Source organism: Taeniopygia guttata, chromosome 1 (assembly GCF_048771995.1).
Source record: "Taeniopygia guttata chromosome 1, bTaeGut7.mat, whole genome shotgun sequence".
In the NCBI taxonomy this organism is placed as follows: domain Eukaryota; kingdom Metazoa; phylum Chordata; class Aves; order Passeriformes; family Estrildidae; genus Taeniopygia; species Taeniopygia guttata.
The window spans coordinates 110,735,007-110,762,486 of record NC_133024.1 but is presented as its reverse complement, the minus strand read 5'-3'; the positions used below and the strand labels follow the sequence as shown (position 1 = coordinate 110,762,486).

General features: G+C 43.3%; 1 protein-coding gene across 2 annotated transcripts in view; it reads right to left on the bottom strand.

Annotated features, from left to right (window-relative positions):
- Positions 1–14,431: 14,431 nt before the first annotated feature.
- The window catches only part of WDR4 (WDR4 tRNA N7-guanosine methyltransferase non-catalytic subunit), a 20,035-nt gene continuing 6,986 nt past the window's right edge, over positions 14,432–27,480 (bottom strand). For both annotated transcript variants that reach the window (XM_030283539.4, XM_072935488.1), the window contains 6 exons: positions 26,235–26,295; positions 25,102–25,200; positions 20,399–20,463; positions 19,560–19,743; positions 18,574–18,643; positions 14,432–15,579 (listed from right to left, as the gene is read on the bottom strand). In XM_030283539.4, coding sequence (XP_030139399.4) covers positions 15,398–15,579; positions 18,574–18,643; positions 19,560–19,743; positions 20,399–20,463; positions 25,102–25,200; positions 26,235–26,295 — 661 coding nt within the window. In that variant the 3' untranslated portion in view covers positions 14,432–15,397. The remainder of the gene's footprint in view (positions 15,580–18,573; positions 18,644–19,559; positions 19,744–20,398; positions 20,464–25,101; positions 25,201–26,234; positions 26,296–27,480) is intronic.

The following is a 27,480-nucleotide window of genomic DNA, read 5'->3' as shown; positions in this document are numbered from 1 at the left end:
CAAAATCTCACCTATTTGCCTGTTTCCCATCTCCTTGATTTACCTGTGGCTATAAAACACAGGAACGAGCCTGTCAGGCATGAGGAGCACTCAACCCCAGCCCACAGGAAGAGTTTTTAGGAAAGGAGCCTCATGTAGGAGCATCCAGCTGCTGCTCTGACTCCCAGCTCAAAGAAATTACTGTCCAAGAGGTGGTTCTGGAGCCTCCTGAGCCACCCTTCTGTATGCACCACCCTCCTCCACACAGCACCCTTGTCAATAGGATTGTTTACTACCAGAAAAACACAGCAAATACTTTCTGAAGTGTGTTTAAAATCAAAGAGGTTGGATGCTCCTTTTCTAGGCAAGAAGGCAGAGCAGCAGGTGATCTCTCCTTTCTCTCAGCTCTCCAGGGCAGAGCCTAGGCAGAGATGTTGTTTGGGCTCTGAAAAAATGGGACACTGGAGGTCTGTGTGTGAATGCTGTGTTGGCACAAAAAACCCCAGTAAGTCATAATAATAAACTTAATAATCTGTCACTGGCTTCAAATCCCTTCTAGGGCGAGTCAGCAAGCCAGGGCTTCCATCTCCTTTCAAACAGGGAGACCCACATTTGTAAAGCACTTTGTGGTTTTTTGGATGCAAAAACCAACAGTTTCCATTATCAGAAATGGCCAAACCCACTTTTTGGATGTCCTCATAAAGGAAGGAGCTGTAACCAACAGGTCAGACGTGGTGGTGTAGCAAATCTGGCTCTTGGCTAGTGAGAAGTCAAACTCACACACACAAAAAAAGCTTTCTGGCTATTTTGGCAGGCAGTCAGGAATCACAGGTGTACTCAGGCACCAGCACACACATAAAGCAGCTATCTGCAGACATTTTTGTAACACCACTCTTGGCTCTGTTGCAAGACAAACTTAGAACCAGGAGGGTTTGGAAAGTGCAAACCGGTGGTGTCGCAGCCAACGTTTGCTATAAAGCCTCTGAGGAAAAATCTGTTTTCCAAACTGTATGGAAGCACAATTACAGCCTGGCTGGCAGACCCAGCAGATCCTCTGCCCTAAAGCTCCAAATGACAGGGACTTGGAACAACTCTGTTATTTTATTTAAGAAAAAAAAAAAAAAAGCTTGTTCTCAGCCCACTGATGCTGTTCTGGGCTCAGGACAGCTGGGACACACTCCAGGCTGGAAAATGGCATAGGAAAATCAACACAAAAACATATAAATCCTCCTCAAATTTGTGTGCCCAAGCCATGCCTTCTGGAATGCCCAGCTAGCAGCTGCCCTGGGTAAGCCCTGGAAGCCAATTTGTCTCTCAGCACTGCTGCTGCCACTTCAGAGCTGACCAAAATTACAGCTTGTTATTCAGAGCATTGACAAAACACACCTTAGGCACCAACAAGCCTGAGGAACTAACCACCTCACTAGGAAGGCGGAAAGATTTCCCTTTTGATGAGCAAATTCCCCACAAAAAAAAACCACCAAAAGCCCAGAAACCAGTACAAACTTGAAAGCTCGAAATTTCATTTTCTTTACTGAGCAAGCCCCAGCTAAATGAAATGAGCATTCAGAGCAGTGCTTATGTGTTTGAGTTATTATTTCCCTTCCAAAATAACCAAATTCATTTCAGGCAGAGTTATATTAAAAAACAAACCCCTAACACGCTTGTTAGAAGTGCTTTCCACCACTTTTCCTTGCCAAGCTTTGAAACAGCCATGGAAACTCATGGTTGTGGCTGGGATCCCTGCTGCCCTTGGGTCCTGTGGAGGGTGGTGGGCAGCACAGACAGGGAAAAGGCACAGGGAGCTGGCAAAGCACCCACCAAACCCTGCTGGCAGTGGGAATTTGGTGCTTCCCCAGTGGCAGCTGCTCGCCCACCACTCCCCAGTGCTGCCTGGGGCAGCTGGAATCACTGGTGCCTCCAGGACTGGCTGCAGGGAGGTGATTTCTTATCCCGGGGAAGAGCTGAAGAAATATGTTCCTATAGGTTATGGGGTCACAAGTTTAAAAAACCATGTTCCTAAATGTTCTGGGGTCACAGGTCTGAAACATCGTGTTCACCGGGGCGGTACGTGTGTCATAAAGGATGATTTCATTTCTTCATTTCTTTTCTTCTCCATTTTTCTCCCCCTCACCCAAGACTTGGATCCTCCTCCTCTTGCCTGCTGTGTGCCAAGGGCAGATCTCCAGGGGCAGTGACTCTTCCCAGCTCCTTTGCCTGAGGACACATCACCCATTTTAGGGCTCTGGAGCCAAGGCTGTGTCATCCAGAGCCAGGGAGATCCTGGCTTGTAATGGACAAAAAGTACAGGAATCTGCCCTTTATTTACAGTCTTTCATTTTATCCTCCCAGCTGTGTCATTTCCCCACCCTGCATGGTGATTTACTCCTTCACCTGTGCTTCAGGCTGCCTTTTCCACCCCTGCAGGAAGCATCAGGTGCTGGCTGGCCCTCCATAAAACAGGACAGGTCATCCAGCTTCACCCACTGGCAACTGCATGCAAAAGGAAGGGAAAAAAAAAAAAAAAAAAAAAAAAAAAAAAGGCATTTCTAACCCTACATTTTTATTTATGTATTTCTCTAACTGTTCCTACTGAGGAGAAAATTGTGAGCACTCAGCAGCTCCCACAGCCTTGAACTGCACTGAATTACAGACATTCACATGGCTTCACGTAGGTGTTCTACAGATCCAGGCATCCTTTGCATGAAAATACCTAAAATTAAATTGAAAAGGTTACAGGCTGATTAGTATTAAAAGCTTGTACCAATTAGTTTGGTACAGCTCTTTCTTTCAAACATGAACTGCACAGGCTAACTTCTGAGTGTTTACTACTTTCAATGCTGAGATTAAGTCCATTATTTCCAGTGCAACAACCTTGTAACACCTCTGAATTTATCTCCAGGACAAAGGTCTTTTCTCATCCCGGTCGTTAACATTTAACTGGGGAGACAATAATCACTCTGAAAGACACATTGTACATGGAGAGGGGCTCCTTGCAGGAGGAACTCAGAGTTTGCAGAGTGAGAATGGTGTTTGCAGACTGTAAAAATTAATGACAACCCCTGGGACATTCTCTCAAAAAAGAACTGAGTCCTATGCTTTGCTTCATGGATGGATTTATTACCCCATACTGTGAGGTCAAAATCAAAGCCTATTTGCCAGATCAGGTTTTTTAATTTTATTTTTGAGCCCTGTCTTTTTCAGAGCTCAGCAAAAAAGTTCATTTCACCACCTTAAGTCATATCAGAATGTGCGTTTACCCAGGGCAGTCTTCCTGAAGCTGCAGGCTGGTGCCTCCAAGGAACTGCCTGGAAAATGAGCTTCTGTGTAAACACACCAGGGCAGATGGAAGTGCCTGGATGAGCTCTGGGTATGTGGCACCTGCTGCTCTTGCTGCCCTGGCACAGCTGCTGCTATTCCTCTACTGCCTGGGACACAGCCATGGATGCTCTGTGCTGTGGGGCCTTTCCCTTTCCTTTCCTTTCCTTTCCTTTCCTTTCCTTTCCTTTCCTTTCTTTCCTTTCCTTTCCTTTCCTTTCCTTTCCTTTCCTTTCCTTTCCTTTCCTTTCCTTTCCTTTTCCTTTCCTTTCCTTTCCTTTCCTTTCCTTTCCTTTCCTTTCCTTTCCTTTCCTTTCCTTTCCTTTCCTTTCCTTTCCTTTCCTTTCCTTTCCTTTCCTTTCCTTTCCTTTCCTTTCCTTTCCTTTCCTTTCCTTTCCTTTCCTTTCCTTTCCTTTCCTTTCCTTTCCTTTCCTTTCCTTTCCTTTCCTTTCCTTTCCTTTCCTTTCCTTTCCTTTCCTTTCCTTTCCTTTCCTTTCCTTTCCTTTCCTTTCCTTTCCTTTCCTTTCCTTTCCTTTCCTTTCCTTTCCTTTCCTTTCCTTTCCTTTCCTTTCCTTTCCTTTCCTTTCCTTTCCTTTCCTTTCCTTTCCTTTCCTTTCCTTTCCTTTCCTTTCCTTTCCTTTCCTTTCCTTTCCTTTCCTTTCCTTTCCTTTCCTTTCCTTTCCCCTGAAATCACTGCAGGCATTAAGGAGCATCAGCAGCCAAATCCTTTTACCATTTTTCTCGGTGCACAGCAGAATTTTGATCTGCAGGACAGGGAGTCCATGCTCCAATCTGCTCTCCCAGCAAGGCCAGTCCCTTTAGAGAGTGACTGGACAAGGGGAAGTGGCTTCCAACCAGAAAAGAGAAAATGGAATGGTTAGATTAGATATTAGGGAGAAATTCTTTACTATGAGGGTGGACAGGCTCTGGCACAGGTGCCCAGAGCAGCTGTGGCCGCCCCTGGATCCCTGGCAGTGCCCAAGACCAGGTTGGACATTGTTGTTGGAGCAACCTGGGGTAGTAGAAGGTGTCCTGTCATGGCAGGGGAGTGGAACAAGATGATCTTGAAGGTCCCCTCCAAGCCAAACCATTCTGGGATTCTGTTTCAGGCTCAGGAAGGGCACTGGGGTCCCTCCTGCTGCAGGGGATCCGTGCAAGGTGCAGCCCCCAGGGCAGCAGAGGCAGGAGCTGACCCAGGGGGACACAGGACACTGACACCTCTCACCTGGACCTGTGTGCAAAGAATAAAACTGAGGGCTGGGCTGGCTGGTGTCTCTCTCAAGTTGCAATACCACCTTTAGCAAAGTTGGTTTGGCAGCTCCATTTGCACACAAATTTGCAAACCAGGCTCATCAGATGAAATTCCAGTTAGAGATTCATGGATGCAAGAGGCCTAACAGGTGGATTCCTGCCACGTGATGGCTGCAGCGTTTGCATCAGGCATGATTTTACCTCCTTCTGCCCAAATACATGTTCATCAGCTGCCATCAGCTCCAGCCACGTCCCACACTGCCCAAAGCTGAAATCTCTTATCTTCTCCACTAATTTTTTCAGTATTATAATATTAGCTACTCCAGTCCATTAAGAGCCTCTTTTTAGCCCATCTAAATGTATTCTCATGTAGGGAAAAGCAGCACAATAACAAGGACATGTATAAGACCCTGGCATTTCTTTTCATGCTGGTACATACTGTTCACAAAGTCCCAAAAGAACATTAATATCTTTATCATCTGTCTTTATACAGGTGAAGGGGATTATAATTTGAAAGGACTCCCAATCTTTGAGGGCTGTTTCATTATCCCTTCACAAAACACATTGAAATCCTTCACATGACACCCACATCAGTCTCCCCACTCCCAGCTGCACAACCATTGTTCTAAAGCATTGCCAAGGGAGGATCAAAGGAGAAAATTACACAAAATTTTTAGATTATTTTTTTATCCTCAAGGAGTTAGTGGGGTGGAGAGGATAATAGCCACTTTTCTCAGTGATTACATGGTGCTGGCAGTAAATTTTGCATCTATCAAAAGCTACTGATCGCTTCCAACACCTCTGCCAGGAATATGAATCCATAAGAAATGTACATCAGCCACCCAGCCCTGAGTGGTCCCACAGGCAGAGCCACCAGAAAGACAAACAAGCCCCTAAAACCACAACAGCTGAAATGGAGCCACAGTTTACCCTCTCAACACTGAGTTTACCATGAAGTTTTCCAGTATTTCCTTCCTCCATATCAAGCTGAGATTTACCAGCTGGCAATTTTACAATGATCACAGGGTCTCTGATGTGAATCATCCCAAGTGGGTTTGGCTCAAGCTGCAACTTTGACCTCAAATCTGAGACTTAATCCCTCAAATCTAAATTCAGCCTAGCTCTAACAACATTTCCACAATGCTTATCCACATGAGTCCATAAAACTGTCACATTGCACTGGGAGCTTCTCAGTTTAAAATTCATCCATCTTTCTCCAGGAGTCCCAGCAGGAGACACATACCTGCCAGGATAAGATGGGAATGGGTGCCTCCTTTTCCTAGGAGAAGTTAGAGCAGATGCCATTCATTTCTTTCCACTTCTAATCCTGCATGTTACTCTAGTAGAAGGCCTCCTTACCATGGTACCCCAAACTGCTGGGCAGCCTGCAGGAGTGAAGTGAAGCACAGTTTCTGCCTCAAGGAGCTGACCTTATCACCCAAAATAGGACATTTAATGAATTCCAGGGATGCAGTGCATGCCCTAGGGTAGGTCAGCAGAAGATGGTAGTGCTGGTGCTGAACGTTCTGCAGGGACAGCAAACTCCTCCTCCCACCTCAATCCTTATGCAGGCCCTGCTCTGAACCTCTGTGTGAACACAGTGCTGAGAGAGAAGTCAGGAAAGTCACCAGCATGCAGAGCCCAATCAGTAAAACACTGTGGCAGGTACATTCTTCTGTCTCTCAAGACTTTTTTTTATAGAAGAGCATAGAGAGAAGAAAGAAAATTTCTTTTTTCTTTTTGTTTTTGGTTTTTCTTATGCAAAATGTGTCTAGGGAATTGTTTACCTAGGGTAATTTCTTGATTAGATTCTCATGAAAATTGTTTGAGCCTGATGGCAAATCAAATCCACCTGTGGCTGGACTTGCAAGAGAGTCATGAGTTGTTAATTAGTTAAATATAGTAATTAGAAAAAAATAAGTATATAGTTTTAGTATCTCCTTTAAATAGTATATCAATGTATTATAATATAGTTATAAAAATAATAAATAATAATAGTTATATAAAAAAATTTTAAAAATCATTCAACCTTCTAAACCAAAGTCAAACATCATCATTTCTTCCCACCAGGTTCACTTACATTTACAATAGAACACTAATTACATTCCTCCAGAAAGAAGCTGCCAGTGCAAAGCCCTTTGCACATTTTTGGGGTTTTTTTGGCTGAAGCTTCTTGCTTAGTTTGTGGCAGGGGCAGTGATGGCCTCAGCTCGTTTCTCTTGTTGTAGCTGAGGAATGATTTGCTGATTGCACAACTCCTGCCCATGGCAGGGTGTGCAGGGACTGATGCTGCTCCTCCACAGACAGACAGAATCCTGCCTGGAAACTACAGAGGGGATCTGCTCACTTCCTAGAGGAGCTTGGCTGAAACCTTGGCTCCAGGAAGACTTTCCCTTCCTGCCCTAGATCCCTGTGTTCCCCTGAGCATTCAGCTCCTCTGATGAATTTAAACCAGCGTAATTTAGATATGAATTAGTCATTTTATTGTAAGTGGATGAGCTGAGTTGGGAACACCGTGCTCAGCCCAGCTGAGTGCCAGGAGCCCATTGAACTCATGGGCACAAAGCAAGGAATGCTGGGGCCAGACCAGGCAGCCTCTGCCACCCCAGGAAGGGTTTTTCCTTTACATGGGGTGTGCTTTACTCACCACACAGTGATTTCTCTGCAAATAGTGCCCAGTGCTGCTTGGGGAGCAGGGCAGAATGTCACCACAGGTCACTCTCACTTTACCCCCTCCAGGGTGGGTAAGGGCTGCATAAAGCAGTGCCCACCACAGGGATGCTGCAGCCCTGTCTGCTCCAAGAGGAGCTGGCTTTCCTCTGCCAAGGCTAAACACGAGCAGCTGGTGCTCACTGGAGTAAATTCCCTTTGTCTGGAGGCTGAGAAGGACAGGCTCAGGCAGAGCAGATGGGGCTGGGTGTGTGTGATGTGCTGCAGGTGGACAGGAGCCCACCAGAGTGAGGAGGGTGTGGGCAGTGGCTGGGCAGGTTCTGGCAGCTGAGTGCTGCAAACCAGGAGTTCCCCCAGCTCTGGAGCAAAGCCTGAGGGCAGCTTGGCTTCTCTGGCTTCTGCAAATGTCTCCATGGCCAGGGTGGGATCAGCTCCCAGCCTCAGTGACACCACCTGTCCCCCTGCCTCCTGCCCAGGGGCAGGAAAACATCACAGAGTCACAGAATAGTTTGAGTTGGAAAGGATCTTAAAACTTGTTTTAAAAATCCCTGCCATGGACAGAGACAGTTTCCACTACCCCATGTTGCTCAGAGCCCCATCCAACCTGGATTTGAACACTTCCAGGGATGGGGCAACCACAGCTTCTCTGGGCAACCAGTGCCAGGGCCTCACCACCTCACAGTGCCTCATAGGAAAGAATTTCTCCCTCAAACCTAATCTAACCCCTCCCTCTTTCACTTTAAACCCATTATCCATTGCCCAATCACTATATTCCTTTTAAAAAGTCCTGTAAAAATATGGCTACAGTGAGCTAGGGACACAGCCACACTTCCTCCAGCCTGTGTGCTCAGGCACAGCAGCTGCCCAGCCTGCCAGCTCTCCTGTCTCCCTGTCTTTGTCCTTGCCAGGCTCCCTCCCACAGACCTGCTGTTCCCAAGGGCTGTGGGGAGGGAGCTCTCTCCCTGCCAGCCTGCCCCCAGGGCAGCAGGAAGGACTGAATGTCCAAGGGGTGAAAGACCTTCCCGTCCCTGGTATCTCCCAGTCAGGAATAAAGGCAGACACTCTTACAGAGCTCTTTGCTTTACCAGGTAGTGCCATTTCCTGACCCTTTCTTAATCTCTTGCCACTTTGATGTGATCTGTATTTAACAAAGAATCCCAGTCAGTTTGGGTTGGAAGGGACCTTAAAGATTGTGGGAATCCAGGGCTTCCCTCTGGCTGCCCTGGCAGGTCTGGGACCCTGGCAGGGGTCAGGAACCCCCCTGGACAGAGCCCCCAGAGACACTGTCTGTGATTTCTGTCCATGGAAAAGAGTTTTCAATCTTACAGGATGAATTACAAGCTCTGAGTGTTTGATATCAGTAATAATTAAGTGTGGCACGGGTGCAAAAGTAAAATTTTAGGTTTCTAGATTAGGGGTTCAAAGGGGACAAGATGGAGGAAATTGGGTGTGTCTTGTCCTTTTCCTCCTTCTTCATGCCCTCCATGTTTCACTGTGGTGTTGGCATTTTTCTGTTGGTTTAGGCTGGGGACACACTGTCCAACGTAGGTGACAGATATTGGCACGTTATTGTAAATCCAGCACAGGTAGTTTCTGGTATTCAATGTTTGTACCATCCCACTGAGGGCAGAGCCCCACACGCTGCCCTGCAGGACAGAGCTGCGGCAGGGCAGCAGAACATGTTAGAGATAAACAGAATAAACAACCTTGAAACCAGCACAGACGAATTATGGCTTCTGCTTTGGCAATGGGGCTGAAAGACAGAGACTTTCTGCAATCTTGGAATCATCAATACCTCAGATTCCAACAAAAGATCATCTCTTCCCAACCCCCTGCCACAAGCAGGGACACCTTCCATTACCCCAGGTAGCTCCAAGCCCTATCCTGACTGGTTTTGAACACTCCAGAGTTGAGGCATCCATAACTTGTCTGGGCAACCTGTTCCAGTGGCTCAGCACCTCACAGGGAGGAATTTCCTTCCTCTCCCCATGCACACAGGGCTGGTGGAGCTGCCTCTGCCTGCAGAACAAGGAGGTGGCATCTCTCAGCTGGGATTATTTCACACATGGATTTATTTCCCTTCTGCTACCTCCACAACTGCTGTGTTTCCCAGCAAGCACAACAAAAAGCTGACAGGGTGAAAAGAACCTCTTGCTTTTTGATTTAATAAACTTGTTTCCAGTGCCTCCCTGAATATGCCCACTGCTTATTTACAGGAAATGAAAATGCAGCAGCAGCTTTTCCGTGCCTGACACATCCAAACAGAGCTGCTACACCTGAGTGCTCTGAGTGTTCAGGGCTCTCTGCAGCTGCAAAGGTGAAACAGGAGCATTTCCCTCTTTTTATTTTTTCTTTTTATTGTAGATTGTACCTGTGCTGAAACAAAACAAGGAGTGGTGGCTGAAACTTCCTCCTGGCTGCACCATGGAGAGGAGGGACAGAGCTTGATTTCATATGATTATTTTTGACCAAAAATTTGAAATCTTATTTAGGTGGCTTTACACTGAGCAGAGATATCACTGGGGTATTTTGTTCTAATTTGCCATGGGGGTTTTGTTTGGTCACTTTGGGGTTTTGGAGAGATTTTTTTGGCTTTTAATGAAGGCGGTGGCAAGAGAGGGAAAAGCTTAAAATTCAATTTTATGATGTAATGACCAAAGTCCTGGGCCTCTGTATTAAAACAAGGAGGTAAAAGCTGCTCTTCTCCCTAAAGCAACTCTCATAGATTCCAGGGAAGCTGAGAAGTACCAGTTGATTTATATTGCTCTTACTAGAAGTTGCATGACACAGAACAGTTCTGCCTTGTTTACAAAACAGAATTCCCCAATAAACTATTCCAGAACTGCAGTACATGCAAATCTTAAAGACAGTGACTAAATACTCCAATCATTATTTCCTTGAAGATAAGAAGCTTTCACTTTCAAATTGTTGGTTTATTTGCTGAATACTGTTGGCTTTAGAGGAAATGATGAGTTATTACTTCAGGTAAAACTAAAATGCAAATAGATAATAATATGAATTCTTCCACATGCCAGGAAACGGGGTAAAAAAAAAGAGTAATATTGCTTTTAATTTGTTATAGCTGCTGTGTCACATTCTGCCCTTCTTGAGCTTTGAAATATTAGAAAGCAAAGGAAGCACTGCTATGTGAAATATTGCAGTGATAAAGGGGAAATGTCAGTGGAGACAGCCAAGACATCCAACACTGCAAAAAACTAACCAGAATTTATATGGGATGCTGCCATCTTGACAACAGCCTGATGAGAAAATACAGTAACACAGCTCTTATTTAAAAGCACAAAACGCTGGTGGGTTGCAGCACAGCTGTAAAGGCAGTGAAAAAAGCTGCAAGCCTGAAAACCTGCACAGATGGGATGCCAAAAATGGATCTTTAATTGTGTTTTCACGTTGAATATTGTGTTTCATAACGGCCTCCCATCCTGCAGTCAGTTCAGAAAGGATTAACAGCACAGCTACTTGTTCATATGGTGTTTTCTTTAGCACAAGGCATGGAAAACTCCAAAGTGCCAACCTGTGCTGCTCCCTGGACATTTCACAGGGCTGGGGTTGTCTTTTTCTCCCACGGAGGCTGAGGAAGTGAGGGACACGTACAGAATGCAGTGTAATTCCCTCCCCAAGTACAAATGAAGCTTAAGCCAAAGGGTGATATAACAGCAAGATACAGCACATGGTGAGGCTCTCCCTAGTTTGTGTTAGAAAAAAGTTTGGGTCCATGAATAGTTGGGAGTTTTTTTTGATTGGTAGAGGGTTTCTTACATATATATTTTTTTATATATATCCATATATATATATATGTTTTTATCCATATACTCATATAGATATATATATATATCCATATATATGTATATTTTTCCATATATATTTTATGCATATATGTGTATGTATATATTTTATAGATACACAAGTACATATTTTATGTCTATACATGTATATATATTAACATATATATATACATGTATATATATACATGTGTATAATATATATATTTTATATATATATGACTAAGTGTGGCAGTCATATATTTTATGTATATACATGTATATATAAAAATAAATAAATAAATAAGTAATATATATATATACATACATACATACATGTGTATAATAAATATTTTTTAATATTTATATATATATTACTAGGTCTGGCAGTCCAAAATTCAGAATTTCCATGCCAGATAAGACTATTGAATTCTTATTATCCCTATGGGCAACATGCAGAAATACTACATCCTGCCTGCAGGTGTAAATCTGATAAATCTCAGACAGGTGAGTAACTGTACAGAGCTTTCCACAGAGATCTGGAGCCTTGCTGTTGGCAGAACCATGGCTGAGTTCAATTTGCTTCTACCTGTATTTGCTTCATGCTGATTCTCTGGAGTTACTGCCTCCACCCAGCTATAATAAAGAGTTGTTTGAATTCAATGTTGAATTAAGCAACCAACAGCACCCAACTCCCATTTTCAATGCACTGACTCTTAATAAATTTTCCCAAAGCTGCTCCAAGCCAGGGCTGTAAGTGCTGCTTAGGAAATGAGGGGCAGCCACTCCCCTGGATGTTCAGGTCATGCCCATGGGCACATCTACCTGTGCAAACACATCCATTACCTCTATTAATAGAAAAGGAGAGGAGGGAAATAGAACATTGAAAGAAGTATTGTCTTACCCTGATTTTTAAAAGTGTTAAGTTGTCTTTTATAGTTCTTTTGAAAGATTTAAAGTTCTCATAAAACTTCTTTAACCTTCTGATAATGTTTACATATTTCTGCTGGAGTTCTCACACACTGTTCATGTAAATAATTATTGTCTTGCATTCTTCTTTGCGAGAAGAGAGAATTGATAGACTGTTAGTTTGACAGTGTGATTAGAGAAGTAGTAATTCCACCTTCCAATCCACAGTCACCTTTAGAATTCTATAAATACCAGATGTTAGAATAAAACTTTCTCTTTTTCTCCTTTAAACTTTCCAAGCTTCTGTGTACTCATTTTGTGTCCAATAGCAACATTATTGTGTGCAGTAGTGGGGGATAACCTGTGCAAATACATTTAAAATTAACATTTAATTCTCTTCCCGGCCTCTGCAGCCACAGCTATTGACAAGTCACATCGTGTTTTCCCTCACCACACTCCAAGTCACCCTTGTGGTCTGCTTTCACACCATGGCACCAGGACTGATGGCAGCAGGGACAACCAGCAAGAGTTAAACCCACAGGGTGTTTCCTCCTCAGATCAGAGCACTCCACACAAAATCGTTCAGCAAAGAAAGCTGAAGCAGATTTTGGAGCTCACTGAAATTGGCAGCAACTTTTTATTAGCCTGGAGATAAAGCAACTGCATTGTATTGGGGTTTTTCTTTTTAAAGAAAGGAACAGCTTTGTTTACAGGCATTTTTGTTTATAGAACAAGCTTGTTTTTAAAGTTTTCTTAAAAATGTAAGGACTGTTCCAAAGCATAGTTCTGGGCTGTATTCGATTAGGGTTCCTTCCTGCTATGGCAGATCCAAGGTCACTGTTCAACTTCATGCTGCTGAAGGGGGTTTTGATGAAATCCCAGCAAGAGGAGTAGGAAGGTTATGTTTTGCTTTGAAATACTGAGGAAAAGAAATACCTTTTCCCCTGCCTGCATTTTTAAAAGCTCCTTGGATTGTCAGCGCTCTGCAGAGAAGGAGGGGAGTTGCACAATTGCCACAAAAAGCTCCAGTGCAGCGTGGGGTGAACTTATGTGGCCTACAAATATTCTTGGAATGGTTGAGGGTTTCCAGTCCTGCTATAAAACTACACCCTCACTGACTGTGCCCTTTTGCCAGGCACACAGACAGACCTTGGCTCAAGTTCAGAAAATAAACACAAGCAAGTGACATCAGGTTTAACCACTAGAAAGAAATAGTTCAAATACCAGGGAGAGGAGTGTTGTCTTCCTCTCTGTGCAGTGGTATCCACTCCCTTTTAATGATTTGTGTTTTCCAGTTAGACAAGGCAGATGGAAAACATCTAAAATAAGGATTTAGGACCTTCCAGCAAAGCTTCCTTTCTCTGATCACTTTGCACAGAGCCCTCCAAAGCAATGCACAGGCACACGTGGTCTCACAACTGAAGCTCAGGAGCTGCTGTGTGCAGAAAAAGAAACATGAAATGGAATAGGAAAGGAGAACTTGCAGGAAGAACAAAAAGGCAGGAGCCATCTGCCAGGTATCACATCTCATGGCACTCCCACACACTGCAATCTGTCATGAGTTCAAGTGTTGGAAGAAAATTTGGGTTTCTTCCAGGAGAGCAGCAGGGTGAGGATCACAGGAGTGCCTGCAGCCAGTGGAGATCACTGTCAAGGTCTATCCTGAGCTGAGGAAAAATATCCCTCAGGAATAGGAATTGCCATGGCAGCCTCTGATCCTTTAGAAATTCAATACTGACATACAGATCTGCAACCAACCACTTGAGGCAGTTACCTGTGTCCTCCTCAGATTTTCCTCCAGTGAGAAAATGGGTTGGAAGTGACCCAATACAGGCTCCTGCTGCAGATTCAAATTTGTTCCAAAATGTTGAAGTTGGCATGGTGTCTGCAAGCTTCATCTTGGGATCATTTCTTTTTCACAGCTAGCAAAAGATCTAGTCAGAACCTTTCCCCCCTGTCCTGCCTGGTTCACAGGCAGTGTGAACACAAGCCTGTTTCTGGTGGTATTGTACAGAATCTGCACACCAGCAAACTCTACTCCTAAATAAAAGCTACTCTTGAGGCTGAGCTTCTATAAACGCTTCCCCAACTGCTTTCCCTGGAGCCTCTCTGCAATTACATGAACACAAGAACTACCAGTTTTTAAAAGCCAAGCCTACCCAGTATCAAAGCACTTCAGATGGCAGCCTCTCACCCTTTCCTGAGACCCAAAAAAAATCCTCATCACCAGTGCTGTACCACTGCACTGGCTGTTCCAGGTACAGCCCAGCAGGTTTGCACCCACACCTTCCTTCAGAAGACTGAAATTACAGCGTTTCCATCCCAGCTTCCCATCAGCATGGCATTCAGGTGAACTACCAAGAAATTTGCCTACCTGTTGCTGAGCTCTATTACTGACATTCAGCATCTTCCATGGGAGAAAGGGAGATGTCAGCAAACCAAGCAGCTGGGCCCCACATCTGCATTTGAATCCAAAAGTTCTACGTGTCCAGACACTCCAGAGAGAAACACACACAGTGCACAGGTTAATTCTGAGTACTTTTAATGGACTGCACAGATTTTCACAGCTGGTCTTATGAAGGACATTATATTCCACATGAACATGATACCATCTGGCAGATGAACACATCTTCTGCCCCCTGATGAAGCAAGTGGCCCCATAAGGCTCTTACTGATAACTTCTCATGAAGATGTATCTCTTGGATAATTAAAACAGAAAAATTCTCTATGAAAAAGGCAGGATGCACTCCAAATTTTGCTCCCAGGCCTCTGGAATGATTTTCACAGACACCAGTAGGCTCATACTGCAATGGAAGTAGCTTCCAATAATACAAAGTTGACTGACACATTTTACTTTTACTTTGCAGCATACAAAATTAACTTTTGCACTTCTTCCTACAGAGATATTCCACAAGTAGGAAGTAATGGATTAGAAGCTAGGCAAATCCCAACCATATGAAATTAAGGTAAAGGAGAAAAACAGAGAAAGCAAAGTCTCAGCTAAAACCTCTCCTACCCAGCAAGAATTTTTTCTACACTCCCTTTCCCATACCCAGGTACTCTAAGTTAGTTACATTAACTAACAGACTTTAAAAAAAAAACTTTAAAAAAACCCCAAAAACAACCCAAACCAAAAGTAATAAAAACAAAGTTGCATCCACTTTAATCAGCGTGTTTCCAATTGAAAAAGAAAGCCTGAACACAGTAGGCAAAAAGAACATCCTGTTTCAAGGAAAAGACCATCTCCAATATTCATACACCATGCATCAGAGATTCACAGGACTGAGCCACTAACACTGTATTCTGCTAGAAAGTTTAGGTATGTTGCAAATGCATTACTTGCTGCAAATAGGATATTGTCATATCAGCCTGCCTGAAAACCTGAATAAAATTTTAAACCAGTCCTTTTGCATAATTCACTTTTTATATAAAAACAGTCCACAGTTGGATCACTTCCTTTCCTCAAGGCAAAGGTCACAAGCTCACAGCAGTCATAGTGATGGCTCTTCAGCCTTCATCTTTTTTTTTGCCTGTCCACTGGAAGCATGCTGCAGATCCTGCTTCTTCTTCTTCTGCTGCTGTAACCTTTCCTCCTTCCTCTGCAGGTACTCGTCCATGTTATCAAAGGAGGCCTTGTACAGGTGGCTGTAGTAGCTCTCTGCACCAACAAAACCTGTAGTTGGGCAAAGCAAGAACACAGGCGTGACCTCCCTCAGTGGTCACATTAATGGCTTCCTGGACTGTAATTTTAGGTAGTGGCATTCCAATTCATTTACTGTGCTCCCATCCACTGTATCAGCCTTCCAATACCTCAGGGGCTTCAGGAGAGCTGGAGAAGGATTTTCACAAAGGCACGTAGTGACAGGAGAAGGGGGAATGGCCTGAAGGTGGGCAGATTTAGATTAAATACTGGGAAGAAATTCTTGACTGTGAGGGTGGTGAGGCATAGGTTGCCCAGACAAGTTATGGATGCCTCAACCCTGGAAGTGTCCAAGGCCAGGCTGGACAGGGCTTGGAGCAACCTGGGATAGTGGAAGATATCCCTGCCCATGGCAGGGGGATGGAATGAGATCATCTTTAATGTCCCTTCCAACCCAAACCACACTGTGATTAAATATCAACATTTATACTGTGTAAGCCTGATTTGTGTTGGCAAGCACCTGTTCAGCATTCACCAGCCAGGCACAGCCTCCACTTTTAGGCTAAAAAATTCATACAGAGTCCATCAGCTCACAGTGAAGCAAAGAGAGGCCACAGCTCTCCTCACACTGGACACTTGCAAACTTCAGGGCTTCTGTTTTTCAACTGCTGAAGTTGTTCCCTGAGACCCAAGCACTACAAAGGGAGTTGCCACCTAACCATGCTTATCTGGATTTTCTCCTAGAGTATGAATAAAAGAAGGACAAAGGAGCAGACTTCTAACAGTCGTGTTCTATAGCACATAAATTCCCAAGCATTTGTTCCAATGGCTTTGTTACACTTTCTGTGAATTCAGGGTAATATTCCTCACAGCACTCCCAGTGCTGTAGGTTTAGATGAGCTTAGCAGGGAATTAACTGCTATCCAAAAATCCCTCATCAGATTGTTTCTGTAGAAAACACACAATGAAACCAGCTGGCTCAGTCCATATTTCTAAAAAAATTTTGGCATGGCACTTGACAAAGCCAGTTATCTCCAGTTCTTATCTTTTTCCACTTAGCAAAATTCACCATCATTAAAGGACAAATGAAGAGAAATCCAGTACCTCCTAAGGTGTAGTCCTGAAGCTAAGTGTGCTACTCCACAGAAACCCACATACAGCAACCCCCTGTTCCTGGGCAGACAAACAAAGCAAGTTTCCCTTTGTGGTACTCAGCAAAGCTCAAGCCTTCACGTTCAGGGTGCTGCACTCACACAGGCTTTCCTGGCCTTTGGCCCTGGGAGAAATTCTATGCTGCCAGTTTGAATAGCCATGCTGCTCTCCCCTTCCATCAGTCTGCACTAAATCCTTTTCTGGGATCAGATATAGCACAATGCCAAACTGCTTTAATGAGTACAAGGGAGTATGGCTCCAAACTCACTGGGTTTAGATTCAGTATTAGGAAGAAATTCTCCCCTGTGAGGGTAGTGAGGCACTTTGAACAGGTTGCCCAGAGAAGCTGTGGATGCCCCATCCCTGGAAGTGTTGAAGGCCAGGCTGGATGAGGCTCTGACCAAGCTGGGCTAGTGGAAGGTGTCCATGCCCACAGCAGATGGCTGAACTGGGTTGTCTTTAAGGTTCCTTTCAATCCAAACATCCTAGGATTCTGTGATACTTCCAGCTGACATTGTATCTTAAATCCTACAGAAACCTCAGACAGGTGAGAAAAGTTTATAAAAGGACAATATGCAGGAACTGGGACTGAATTCAAACAATGTAACCATCACTTGTTTCAGAAGATATAACTACCTTTAAAGCACTAATTAGGCACTGGAATAAGCACTCATCAGGTGAGCCTCCCCTTACTAATGAACAATAATGAACCCTCTCATATCAGCCGTGCTCCTTTCCCAGCTGCAGATGAGATGGTGAGTGTGTTTCACACTTGTTTGTTCCACCGGCTAATTATGCCCAAAACCTCTCCCCCTGCCTGCTCTCTCTACTACTCTGTGCTCATTTCCACTCAGACCTCATCCTCCTAATTATCTGCCTGGCTGTAACTATCAAGTCTGCAACATCTCCACACAAATATCTCCCTTCCAAAGGAACACCTGACTTACAAAGACTGCATCACCTTAATTACAATTTAATGACCAACTTAATGACAGCTACATGCTAAACCATCCAGTACCAGATATTAAGGAGACTTTACACCAGACTGAACATTTCTGTAGCTCTTCCATCTTTACATATGGCCACCATGAACAGACCATTAAGACTGGTGGGAACTGCACCATGTTTTTAAGGCAGATTCCAGTCTCCCAGCAAAGTATTCTATGAATAAAGTTTCAATACATAATTGAGATTTTTAGCACATGCCACAGCCCTTCTCTACCCTGCAGCCACAACCACTGCTATAGTTTGAGCTGGGTGTTTTTGATAATACAAAAAAAAACTGGAAACAGGGTGCTTCTGAATGAGGAAACTAGGCATTATTTTTCTGACAGAGACTGGGAGTGGGGCAGGAAGCAAGAAGAAAATGAGCCAGCCAGACACTAAGCAATGTCATATGTTGTCCCATCCAGGGTCACACCTTCCAGTCACATCAGGTTCCACATCCTGCCCTGCCAAGGTGGATCCAACAGCCCATCTTTACAGCAGAGCTGTTCCATCCTGACTGTCTCCACTGCACCTGTGATAAAGTCTCCCACCCAGGCAGGAGACAAGACAACAAACACCAGTGTTTGATACCACAGCAGTAAGACAGGCTCCAGCAGCACTGCCAGAGGCTGTTTGGATGCATCCCTGTGATGAGGTGTCTGTGGAAAAGTTATAAGGCTGCAATTCAGCTCTAAATACCTACATGGTTCTGTGACAACAGAGCCCTGAACACACTTCATTATCTGCACTGACTTCCACACCAGACAGAGTGATGGAACTGAGAAAAGACTCAGTGACTTCAAGAGTCAGCTGAATTGACTTGAACTCCAATCTTGTGCTTCAGCTGTAAAAACTGCGTTCCCTAAACCTTCAGGCCAAATTTCTCACCTTCAAACACCGTCCAGTTGTCTTGAATATATTTTGACATCTTCTGTAATCCCTTGTCATCAGTTACAGCCTGGGAAAAGGAAGGAAAGGCTGCATGTTATTTTGGGATTAAGAGACAATTTCATGTTCCACAGTATGCTGAAAAACTCAACTGCTCTCAGAAGTGTGTAGTGAAACAGAGCAAGTGTAAAACCTTGATGATCTCTTCCAGGCTCCTTTTTTTAGGACTGTTAGTGAAACCAGGCCTGAGATCTCAAGTTCTGCTACTTGAGAAAGCTTTGCCACTTGAACAAAGAAATTGATTCCCACCTACTAGTCTGTGAGGAAAAGAAATATCCCAGGGAACATGTTAGGGTCAAAGAACACACTCAGAGAAGTTTCTTTAAAACCTCTTCACAACCAGACCATAATTAGCTGGGGACTTACAAGGATGACAAATGAGTTTCCAGTTTTTTAAGAGGCAATAAAAGAGAACTTGATAGCACATACCCCAAATATGATTCCCTGTTCTCACTGAAAGAAGATTCCCTTACTGCTCCCAGGATGCCTTGTCCTGCAAAGGATCTCTCAGAGGCAGGCACAAGGAAAGCTGTGTGGGAATAATTCCTGAGCAAATCCAAAGTGATTTTGTTGGTTTGTGGCTTTGGTTTTTTTTTTCTTTTTTTTTTTTTTTTAATCAACAAGTGCAGCCCACAGAAATCTCAGGCAATGGTTTAAAGTAGTGAGTGCTGATGAGCACTCTGATCCTGCTGTGCCAGATGGCAGTTTCAGCTGAGAACAGACACACTGGTGTTCACAACAAGCTCTTGACACCTTTGCATTGTACACAGGTGAGAAGAAGAATGAGATGTGTATCTATGGCTTTTACTCCATCTCAAGACAGAGAGAAAGGTGCCTTTTTAGCTTTCATGGAACAGCAAATTCCACTTCTGTTATGGCCTCAAGACATCACCAAATACTCAGGATTTTCAGCATTAAAAAAGTACCTTCCACTGTCCATCACATGCTCTGTACAAAAGAAGAGGAGCTTCCTTGTCTTCCTGCAAAATCCACAGGTCTCCCATTTCCTCAAATGCAATGTCCCAGCCTTTGTGTTTCAGAGAGATTTGCTCTTTGTAAACCAGCTGCCGGGCAGTGGCATCGAGCTGAAAGATGTAGACTGTGGGAATACTTTTGAGAGGAAAAACTTAATTACCATTATTACCAAATCCACCTACAGCCGTCACTTGTACAGCAAACTACAGACACCCACTCTAATTCCAAACAGAGCCAAAGCCAAGTGGTTAGAATGAGCACTTCAAATGCTGTTTGCTTACATGATCTGAGTCAGAAGCTGTAAATACCCAAAGTGTCAAACAGCTTTTCAAGTGTTATGTGAAAGAAAAAGCAGCCAGTGCTGCCTCCTTTTTAAAAGAAAGGGTAGTAAAGGGAATTTCATAAGGATTACTAAGGACTTTTATGAGGAGTGTTGCATTGTGACACACAGGCCTACAGGGCTGCACTTGAAGGTAAATATACAGCTGAGCACCGACCAAAATAAAACATCCCCTAGCTCTTGTACATCCCATCCTCGTGTTTCCTCCACTGAGGGAAAGGCATCACAAACTCTACAAAAATTAACTAAGCCAGGTAACCCTTGTACTCCCCTCTGCACCCAGAGCAAGTCCAGGACACAAAGGCTCCCTGGGAGGCATTCCTGGACACCTGGGGATCCACAGTACCAAGAACTCCAGGTTCAGGGAAAGCCAGGACAGCCAGCAGGGAAAGCTGCTCGTGTCTTTGCAGCAGCTGTGATGATTTTAGGCATTATTCCATCTATTCTTACCTGTCGCACAGAATGGCAACATAACCACCTTGGCAGCAGTAGGTTATTCTTGACACGGTGAATTTCTATTAGGAATAGAAAAAAAAAAAAAATCCTTGTACATTGAGACCATTTATGGGCAGAAAATTCACATTCCATTTCACTATGAGCCTTTAAAATTTAGCAGATGTCTTAATTTACAGCAAGTTAAGCAACTTAATTACCTTCTAAGTGCAGTCAAGGTTTTTTTTGTACCAGTGTTTGCTGTTTTATGAAGTTTTCCACACTTCTCCCTTCCACACTGTCCAGAGATCAAATGCAAAGGTTTGAGTGAACTACTCTTAGCAGACAAACCAACAGATGAAGGAAAATACACCACCTTCAAACATTCTCTCCTGCAATGCTAATGGCAAAAACATTGACATTAAGCCTGCTCAGGCAGAGTATCACTCCAGCAGCTCAGACATTACAAGCACAAGCTATTAGCTGCTGTTCTGTTTGTTAAAAAACGAAGATAGTGATGCATAGCTAATATCCCCTATATCCCTGCTGTGCTGCCTCTGTTCCAACCTGAGTCTGGGTGAAGCCATCCCGCTCCACAGAAAATGTGCTCTGAACAACAAGGAAAGCCTGCCTGAGGCCATTTTCCTCATTAAAAAAAAAAAAAAAAGGCAACAAAACCAACACAACAAAAAAAACTCCACATCACACTCCTAATTTAGAAGCTATACAGTTTTATCTGGGAGAGAAGCAGCACCTTTGCTGCACAAACCATTCTACTTGAAATACAAAACAACTGATTTGAGGCTCCTGGAGTGGCAAGAACTTGGGAAGAGTAGAAAAACTACAAAATCATGTCCTGGGGTGCTTTTTCAAAAGTATCTATTATATAATGTGAACAACAAAACTGCAACAGCAAAAGGCTGGCTCTCAAGAGTATTTTATAAGCAGTGACAACACCAACACTGCTGATGACTAAAACCTTCCGAGCAGAGAAGCAGAGAGTTATTTCCTTTAGGGCAGGGAAAATACATCTTTTTGACTCTGCTGGTAGAATTCTGATATATCCTCAAATATTCATTTTTTTAACCTCCACCTCTTTCCCTAACACGACACTGGTGACTGGACAGAACCTCTGGTTCACTAAGTTGGGGTAAATTTAGGAGTTACCACAGGATTTTACCCTTGCAGCTACCAGCTGATGTATAGGCATTGTCAGGGTGCTTGTTTCACAGTTTTGCAATCCATGTAGGAAAGCAAAACAAGCTGTACAGCTTCCAAAAATTCAAGTCAGCAAGTTTAACACCAGAAGCTAACTATTTTGTCAACAGCACATGATGCAACCACTAAGAGATAAACCAACTGTGGGAAAGAAAATTAATTCATGGTATAACAGAGCTGAAAACAATTTTTTTTTTCTCCACCACATATGAAAAATTGTGTGATACGATTTCATAGGGGGAAGCAAGAACAATATGCACACACTTTTCACTCATCTCAGCCACCTGTTTGGACAGAAGAGGAGCACTTAATAAAAAATATTATCAAAAGGACTGATACAGCTCCTGGGAACAGATGGAGCTGATCTTCTGCTACTCTGCAGAAATATGAAGTTATTAGTCCATATCTAGCACTGGGACTCAGGAGCCCTGTTTCACCAAAGATGGTTCCAAGTACCAGGTAGGATGAGTGGGCTGAACCAGAACGGTTCTGTGTAGCTAATGTGGCTAAAAGCTGTTTCTGCAGGATGGAGCCACTTACACCACAGCTTTGGAGTAGAACCGACAGCTCCTATTTACTGTAAGCCATGAGTGGGTTCTTCAGACACTTACAGGAACAAGCTAAAATAGGTACATATGTATATAAAAACTGAAACCTGTGCTATTTATTTTTAATAACAAAGCTCTGCCTCTCTGCCTGTTGCTTGACAAACATGCAGGGAAGTGCCACCTACACAGCCAAGTGCTTTGTCAGAGAGACAAAGGCCTCTGTGAACTTGAATTAGGCAGCAGCTCTCTCCCAACCCCACTGGAGGAGGGAGGAGGAGGCTGTTTTGATTTAAACCAGGTTTTATTCACAGCTGGAAAGAGACAAGAAAATTAATCTTCTTTCCAAGTTCTTTCCATGTGTGGGTAAGTTAAAAATCCAGCAAAATGAATGCAAGACTCACAGCAGTATCATGGTCAAGGACAGGGCTATGAAATCAGTTAAGGAAGGGCTACAAGAACATTCTGTGACAAACAGATGTTTGATACTCTCTGAACTCAAGACAGTATTTATATGACACTGTTATCAGCCTGCCAACACCTTAAAATTAACTTTTGAGGTCATCTGTGAGAAGAGGTGACCCTATAAAAAATTAATGTACTGGTGCATTGGGGTAGAGTTGTGCAATTCATGTTCTGGACTTTAAACAAGCTTCTGCTGTCAAGAGGATCAGATGAGGTGAAAGCTGTGAAGCAGGAAAATATTTATATAGCACTATGGAATTAAGAGAATTACTCCCATTCTAGTGGGAAAATGAACTGAGGATCTGTAAGCCATCAGCTGAAACCAGTGCTACACTGCTCAAAACACTCCTACATTCTCCAAACAGACACATATTCATCATCTGCCAAGCAAAATAAGCCCACATTTTTGTGCTCACATGATCCACCATTACTGATGATTCCATCCTCATTGAGCTTCAAGCTGTGTTTAAAGTGCATTCACACTGGCTGTCAATGGTAAAAAATAAACATAACAATACAAAAAAAGAAAAAAAAGAAAAAAAAAACCACAAAAAGCACTCATACCCCCATCTGATCCCTGGCTGCAGAGTCCTTTGCAGACACCGTGTCCTTAAATTCAGACCATGAATGTCATTCTAGGTTGTGGAGATGATCTGTGACATACCTGGATGCACAGCATGACTAAAGACTGTCACCAGATGTCTCCTGTGGCATTTCTAGCACTATGATGCCAGCAGAACACAAGTCTTGTCACTGCAGAACACCTGTGAGAGTGAGCAGCGTCCAGGATTTCACAGACACAAGTCACAGGCCACCATGTGGCTTCCAACAGCACCACCACACGTGGCAGTGGATGGAAAAACTGCAAGGCACTGCAAGTATTACTGCAATAATAAGGTTTATTACTTAATTACTGTGTTCTATTTATTAACCCACAGTTTATGGGCTTTCCCCTTCTGTCTTTGCTTACTCACACTGGGGCAAAGAAGCTAAATGGAGATTCCTCAAGCAAAGGGCACTTCCATTTTCTCCTGAGGCTGCATCAATATGAAGAATATCTCATGGAAGGGATTTTATTAGGGGATAAGACAAGTATTACTAACCTACATTTAAAAACATTCTAAGAGAATTGGAGGTTTTCTTAGATCAGTTCCTACCTGCAGCAACAAGTTTCTTGACATTTGTTTACCCAATGCTACATTCAAGGTTTACTATATAGTTCAATATTATTTTTTTATTAACTTGTTTGGAGTCAGTGGAATTAGGTTCAGTGTCAGATCTAGCACTGCTAATTTACTCACAAGCCATCTTAATGTTAAGCCAGTCTATGCAACAAATAGCATTTTATTATTAATCAAAGAATTCCCCACTTCAGTTAGCTGCTTACTTGTCCTCAGTGATCCTATAAATCTTGAAGGCAAACTGTTTTAAAATAAACCCATTATTCCCTCTAGAGCAAATGCTCAAATCCTGCTGCACCCAGAGTATCAGTGGATATCAGTTAGATGGGCTTGTCACCCAGTCTTGTCAAAAACCCCAAGAACAGCTTTTTCAAAGATTTCAAACACTGGCATCCAGCTGAAATGAGGCAGAGACCTTGTGAATGTGTGTGAGAGGTGTGTGGCTCAGGTGTGTTTTCAAGAAGATTCACATGAAAAATCACACACAGCAGGATGGGTGGTGAGGTGAACTCAAATAACCCAGCAGATGAGTAGGTGGTTTAATTCCATGCATGCAGCAGGGACAAGGACAAAGCTATTTCACTGCTAATTGGTCTTATGCTACATTAAATGACAAGAAAAACCACAAAACTACATTTCAAGCATCATCAGAATAACTGCTCACCTCAGGTGAGCATCTCAAGTCACAGCAGCACCCCAAACTTGTGTGTGTGAGACTGCTGATGTACAGGCTGGAAGCTCAGGAGAGCTCCTGGGGTGCTCAGTTTTTGTGTAGGACTCACACATTTAAATTTTGGACACCAGCCAGCTGCAAGAGAACCTAAAATAACAAGCCCAGCATTTTGACTCCACAGGGCACCACTGGAGGTCACTGGTTAAAAATATTACAAAGCTTCTTTTTGCTCAGGAAAATTGCAACTTTAACACTTGAAATTCTAAGCATTTAAAAAAATGGGTGAATGTTTAGATCCTCCCATTATCACGGGATGTTTTCTGCCTAGGAGACTATAACACCTGTGGTTTTGGAAAAAAAAAATTCAAGTGAAGGTTTAGTTCACTGTGCAGAACTTAAATTTGGGAAGAATTAGAAGCAGCTTCTTTTGGTCACTGCTTGGCACATTTTAGAAAGTCACACAAAACACATGAATGGATCTCAGGGACCATCTTCCCAAAATCCCAAACTACTCTAACAGTTTTTGTAAGTTCTAAACCCAGTGACAGAAGGGAAGCACTTCTTAACAAAATGCAACCAACACATTTGGCAGTGCCAAGGATCAGAAGCACAGCAAAAGCACTGGACACATGGACATACCTGGTCTGGTTTGGTTGCCTGAGGCCCACAGATGGTACTCAGCTGACAGCAGTGCACTTCTTCTCCACTTTTATACTCCCAAAGTCTCAGAGTGGAGTCCTGGACAGATGGAAGTGGACACAAGTCTGTTACCACCAGCACTCAGGCAAAGAGAGGACACTCCTGGCCTTCAGCTAAACCCTGTTTCCCTGAAGAGCTCCTCACAGGAGCTGCTAAATAGTCACTTAGTTAAGACCTCAAATTGCAAATAAAGCATTTTAATTAACATAATTTCCCCTTGTATTCTAAATTATTCAATAATGCTAATTTTAATTCTCCTTTTGAAGTGGAAATTGGGTAGCTGGAGGAGGGCATTTCAAGCCTGTCTCAAACAGCACAGTCATGCATGTGCTCAGAATTTTAACAACTCTTCCAGGCTGCCTATCTCTGCCCCATGCTCTTTTTATCAACCAAATTCTCATTTGATTTAGCAACCTCCTGAAGAGAGACTAAACACCTCTCTGGAAAAACAAAGCCAAGAGAATTTCTAAGAGTGAAATACAGCCATGTGCAGCACTAGCACTAGAGCAGCTTCAATAATTAAGAGGGGCAAGAGCCTTAGGGTAGCAAAAACAGCAGCTGAAATGAAATGCCAGCAGTTACTGTGATCTTTCCATCCTCAGAGGAAACATTATTTGTTTCCTGTGCAGTTTTGGTAGTCTGGGGAGCAAAGAATATTGTTCCCCTCCTTTTAGGCCAGCTCCATCTCTGTGCAGATGTGGCACAGCAGCAGGATGCCATCAGTTCAGGAACAGGGTTGGGGAGGGAAGGGAGGAAACATTCATTTCTACAGTTCTCATCCAAGAAGACAATGTTTGTGCTCCAGAGCAAGAATTAATGGTAATTTACCATCCCAAAGATGCCTTTTACTGTAAGCACAGTAAAAGGTTTCTTATGTGATCCAGCAACAGAATGGCTGAACACTGAATAAAACCAAGAAAAAGGGGGCATGAAGAGGAGGGAGGCCATGCTGCAAGCCATGAGAGATTATTCCAAGTATCCCAAGGAATTTGGCCAAAACACAAGTATAAATAATAACAATAAACCAAACACACAAAAAACCAACACTTTCTGGCAGAAATTGCAATACATACCCCAGAAGCTGACAGCAGCAGGTCAGGACAGTTGGGTATTACAAGTATTTTGCTTACAAACCTAAAGGAAAAGCAGTCAAAAGTTGAACTCTCTTGCTTGACACCCTGGTCTTTAAACACACAGTAAGAGAATAACAGTAGTTTGAAAGAGAAACTTACAATAAACAAACAGATTTTCCACATCAAGATAATTAGGAGGAAGAAGAAAATGTCACCAGTACTTAGTAAATATGCACTACACAAACTACTGACTTTCTACTTAATAAAGAACTACATTTCCTCATTTTCACTCAGGGAATTCTACTGAGTTCTTCCTAGCTGAGAACACTATCATTTAGATCAAAAAAATGCCAATGGAGACAGATTTACTCAGGCAGCACATTCCCTTTCTCAGTTCATGATGCACATTAAAACCATGAATCAACAGATCCTTTTAAAACACAACACTGAAGGCTCAGCCTCCGGAGTGCCACATCTCTCCAGACACGGGAGATCACTTAAAAGCAATCTTTAGAGAATTTTAGTGTGGCAATTTACCACTGCCTACATTCAGCCCAGAAGTTGGTGATCCTGTTTTGTCTTTGGTGAGCAGTGATGACCTGAACTTCTGGGGATCACCATTATCTCAGAGCTCACCAATCTCAAATACAGTGACCTGAGCAGAACACAACCTGAATGGGACAGTCTTGCCTTTGAAAACAGGCATAGCTTTAAAGACATAGAGTGAAAAAAATAAAAGGAAGAGATTTGGTCACTGTAATACAAACTTCCAGGACAAAGCAGGCACAATACATCCAGAAAGAATCACCATGAGTCCCACTGAGAGAAGAAAATCCAGGACTGTGAAAAGAGACAATTATTGCTTTATGTAACCCCTTTTTATTCATTTCTAATTAAAATATTGAATTTTTTGAATCCGTTTTGATCAATTTACACTCTGCAACCACTAATGAACACCTTGGACACTTCCAGGCATGGGGTATCCACAGCCTCCCCGGGCAATCTGTGCCAGTGCCTCACCACCCTTACAGTAAAGAATTTTTTCCTTATATCTGATCTAAACCTACTCTCTGTAAGTTCAAAGCCACTCCCCCTTGTCCTGTCACTCCAAGCTCTTACAGACTCTCTCCATCTTCCTTGCAGGCTCCCTTCCTTGAATGTATTTCACACTGCAGTCTGGTGTCCAGGCAGGGATGCTCTACCCACCCTGGTGACACAGACAAGTTTTTTGTTTTACCACAGAACC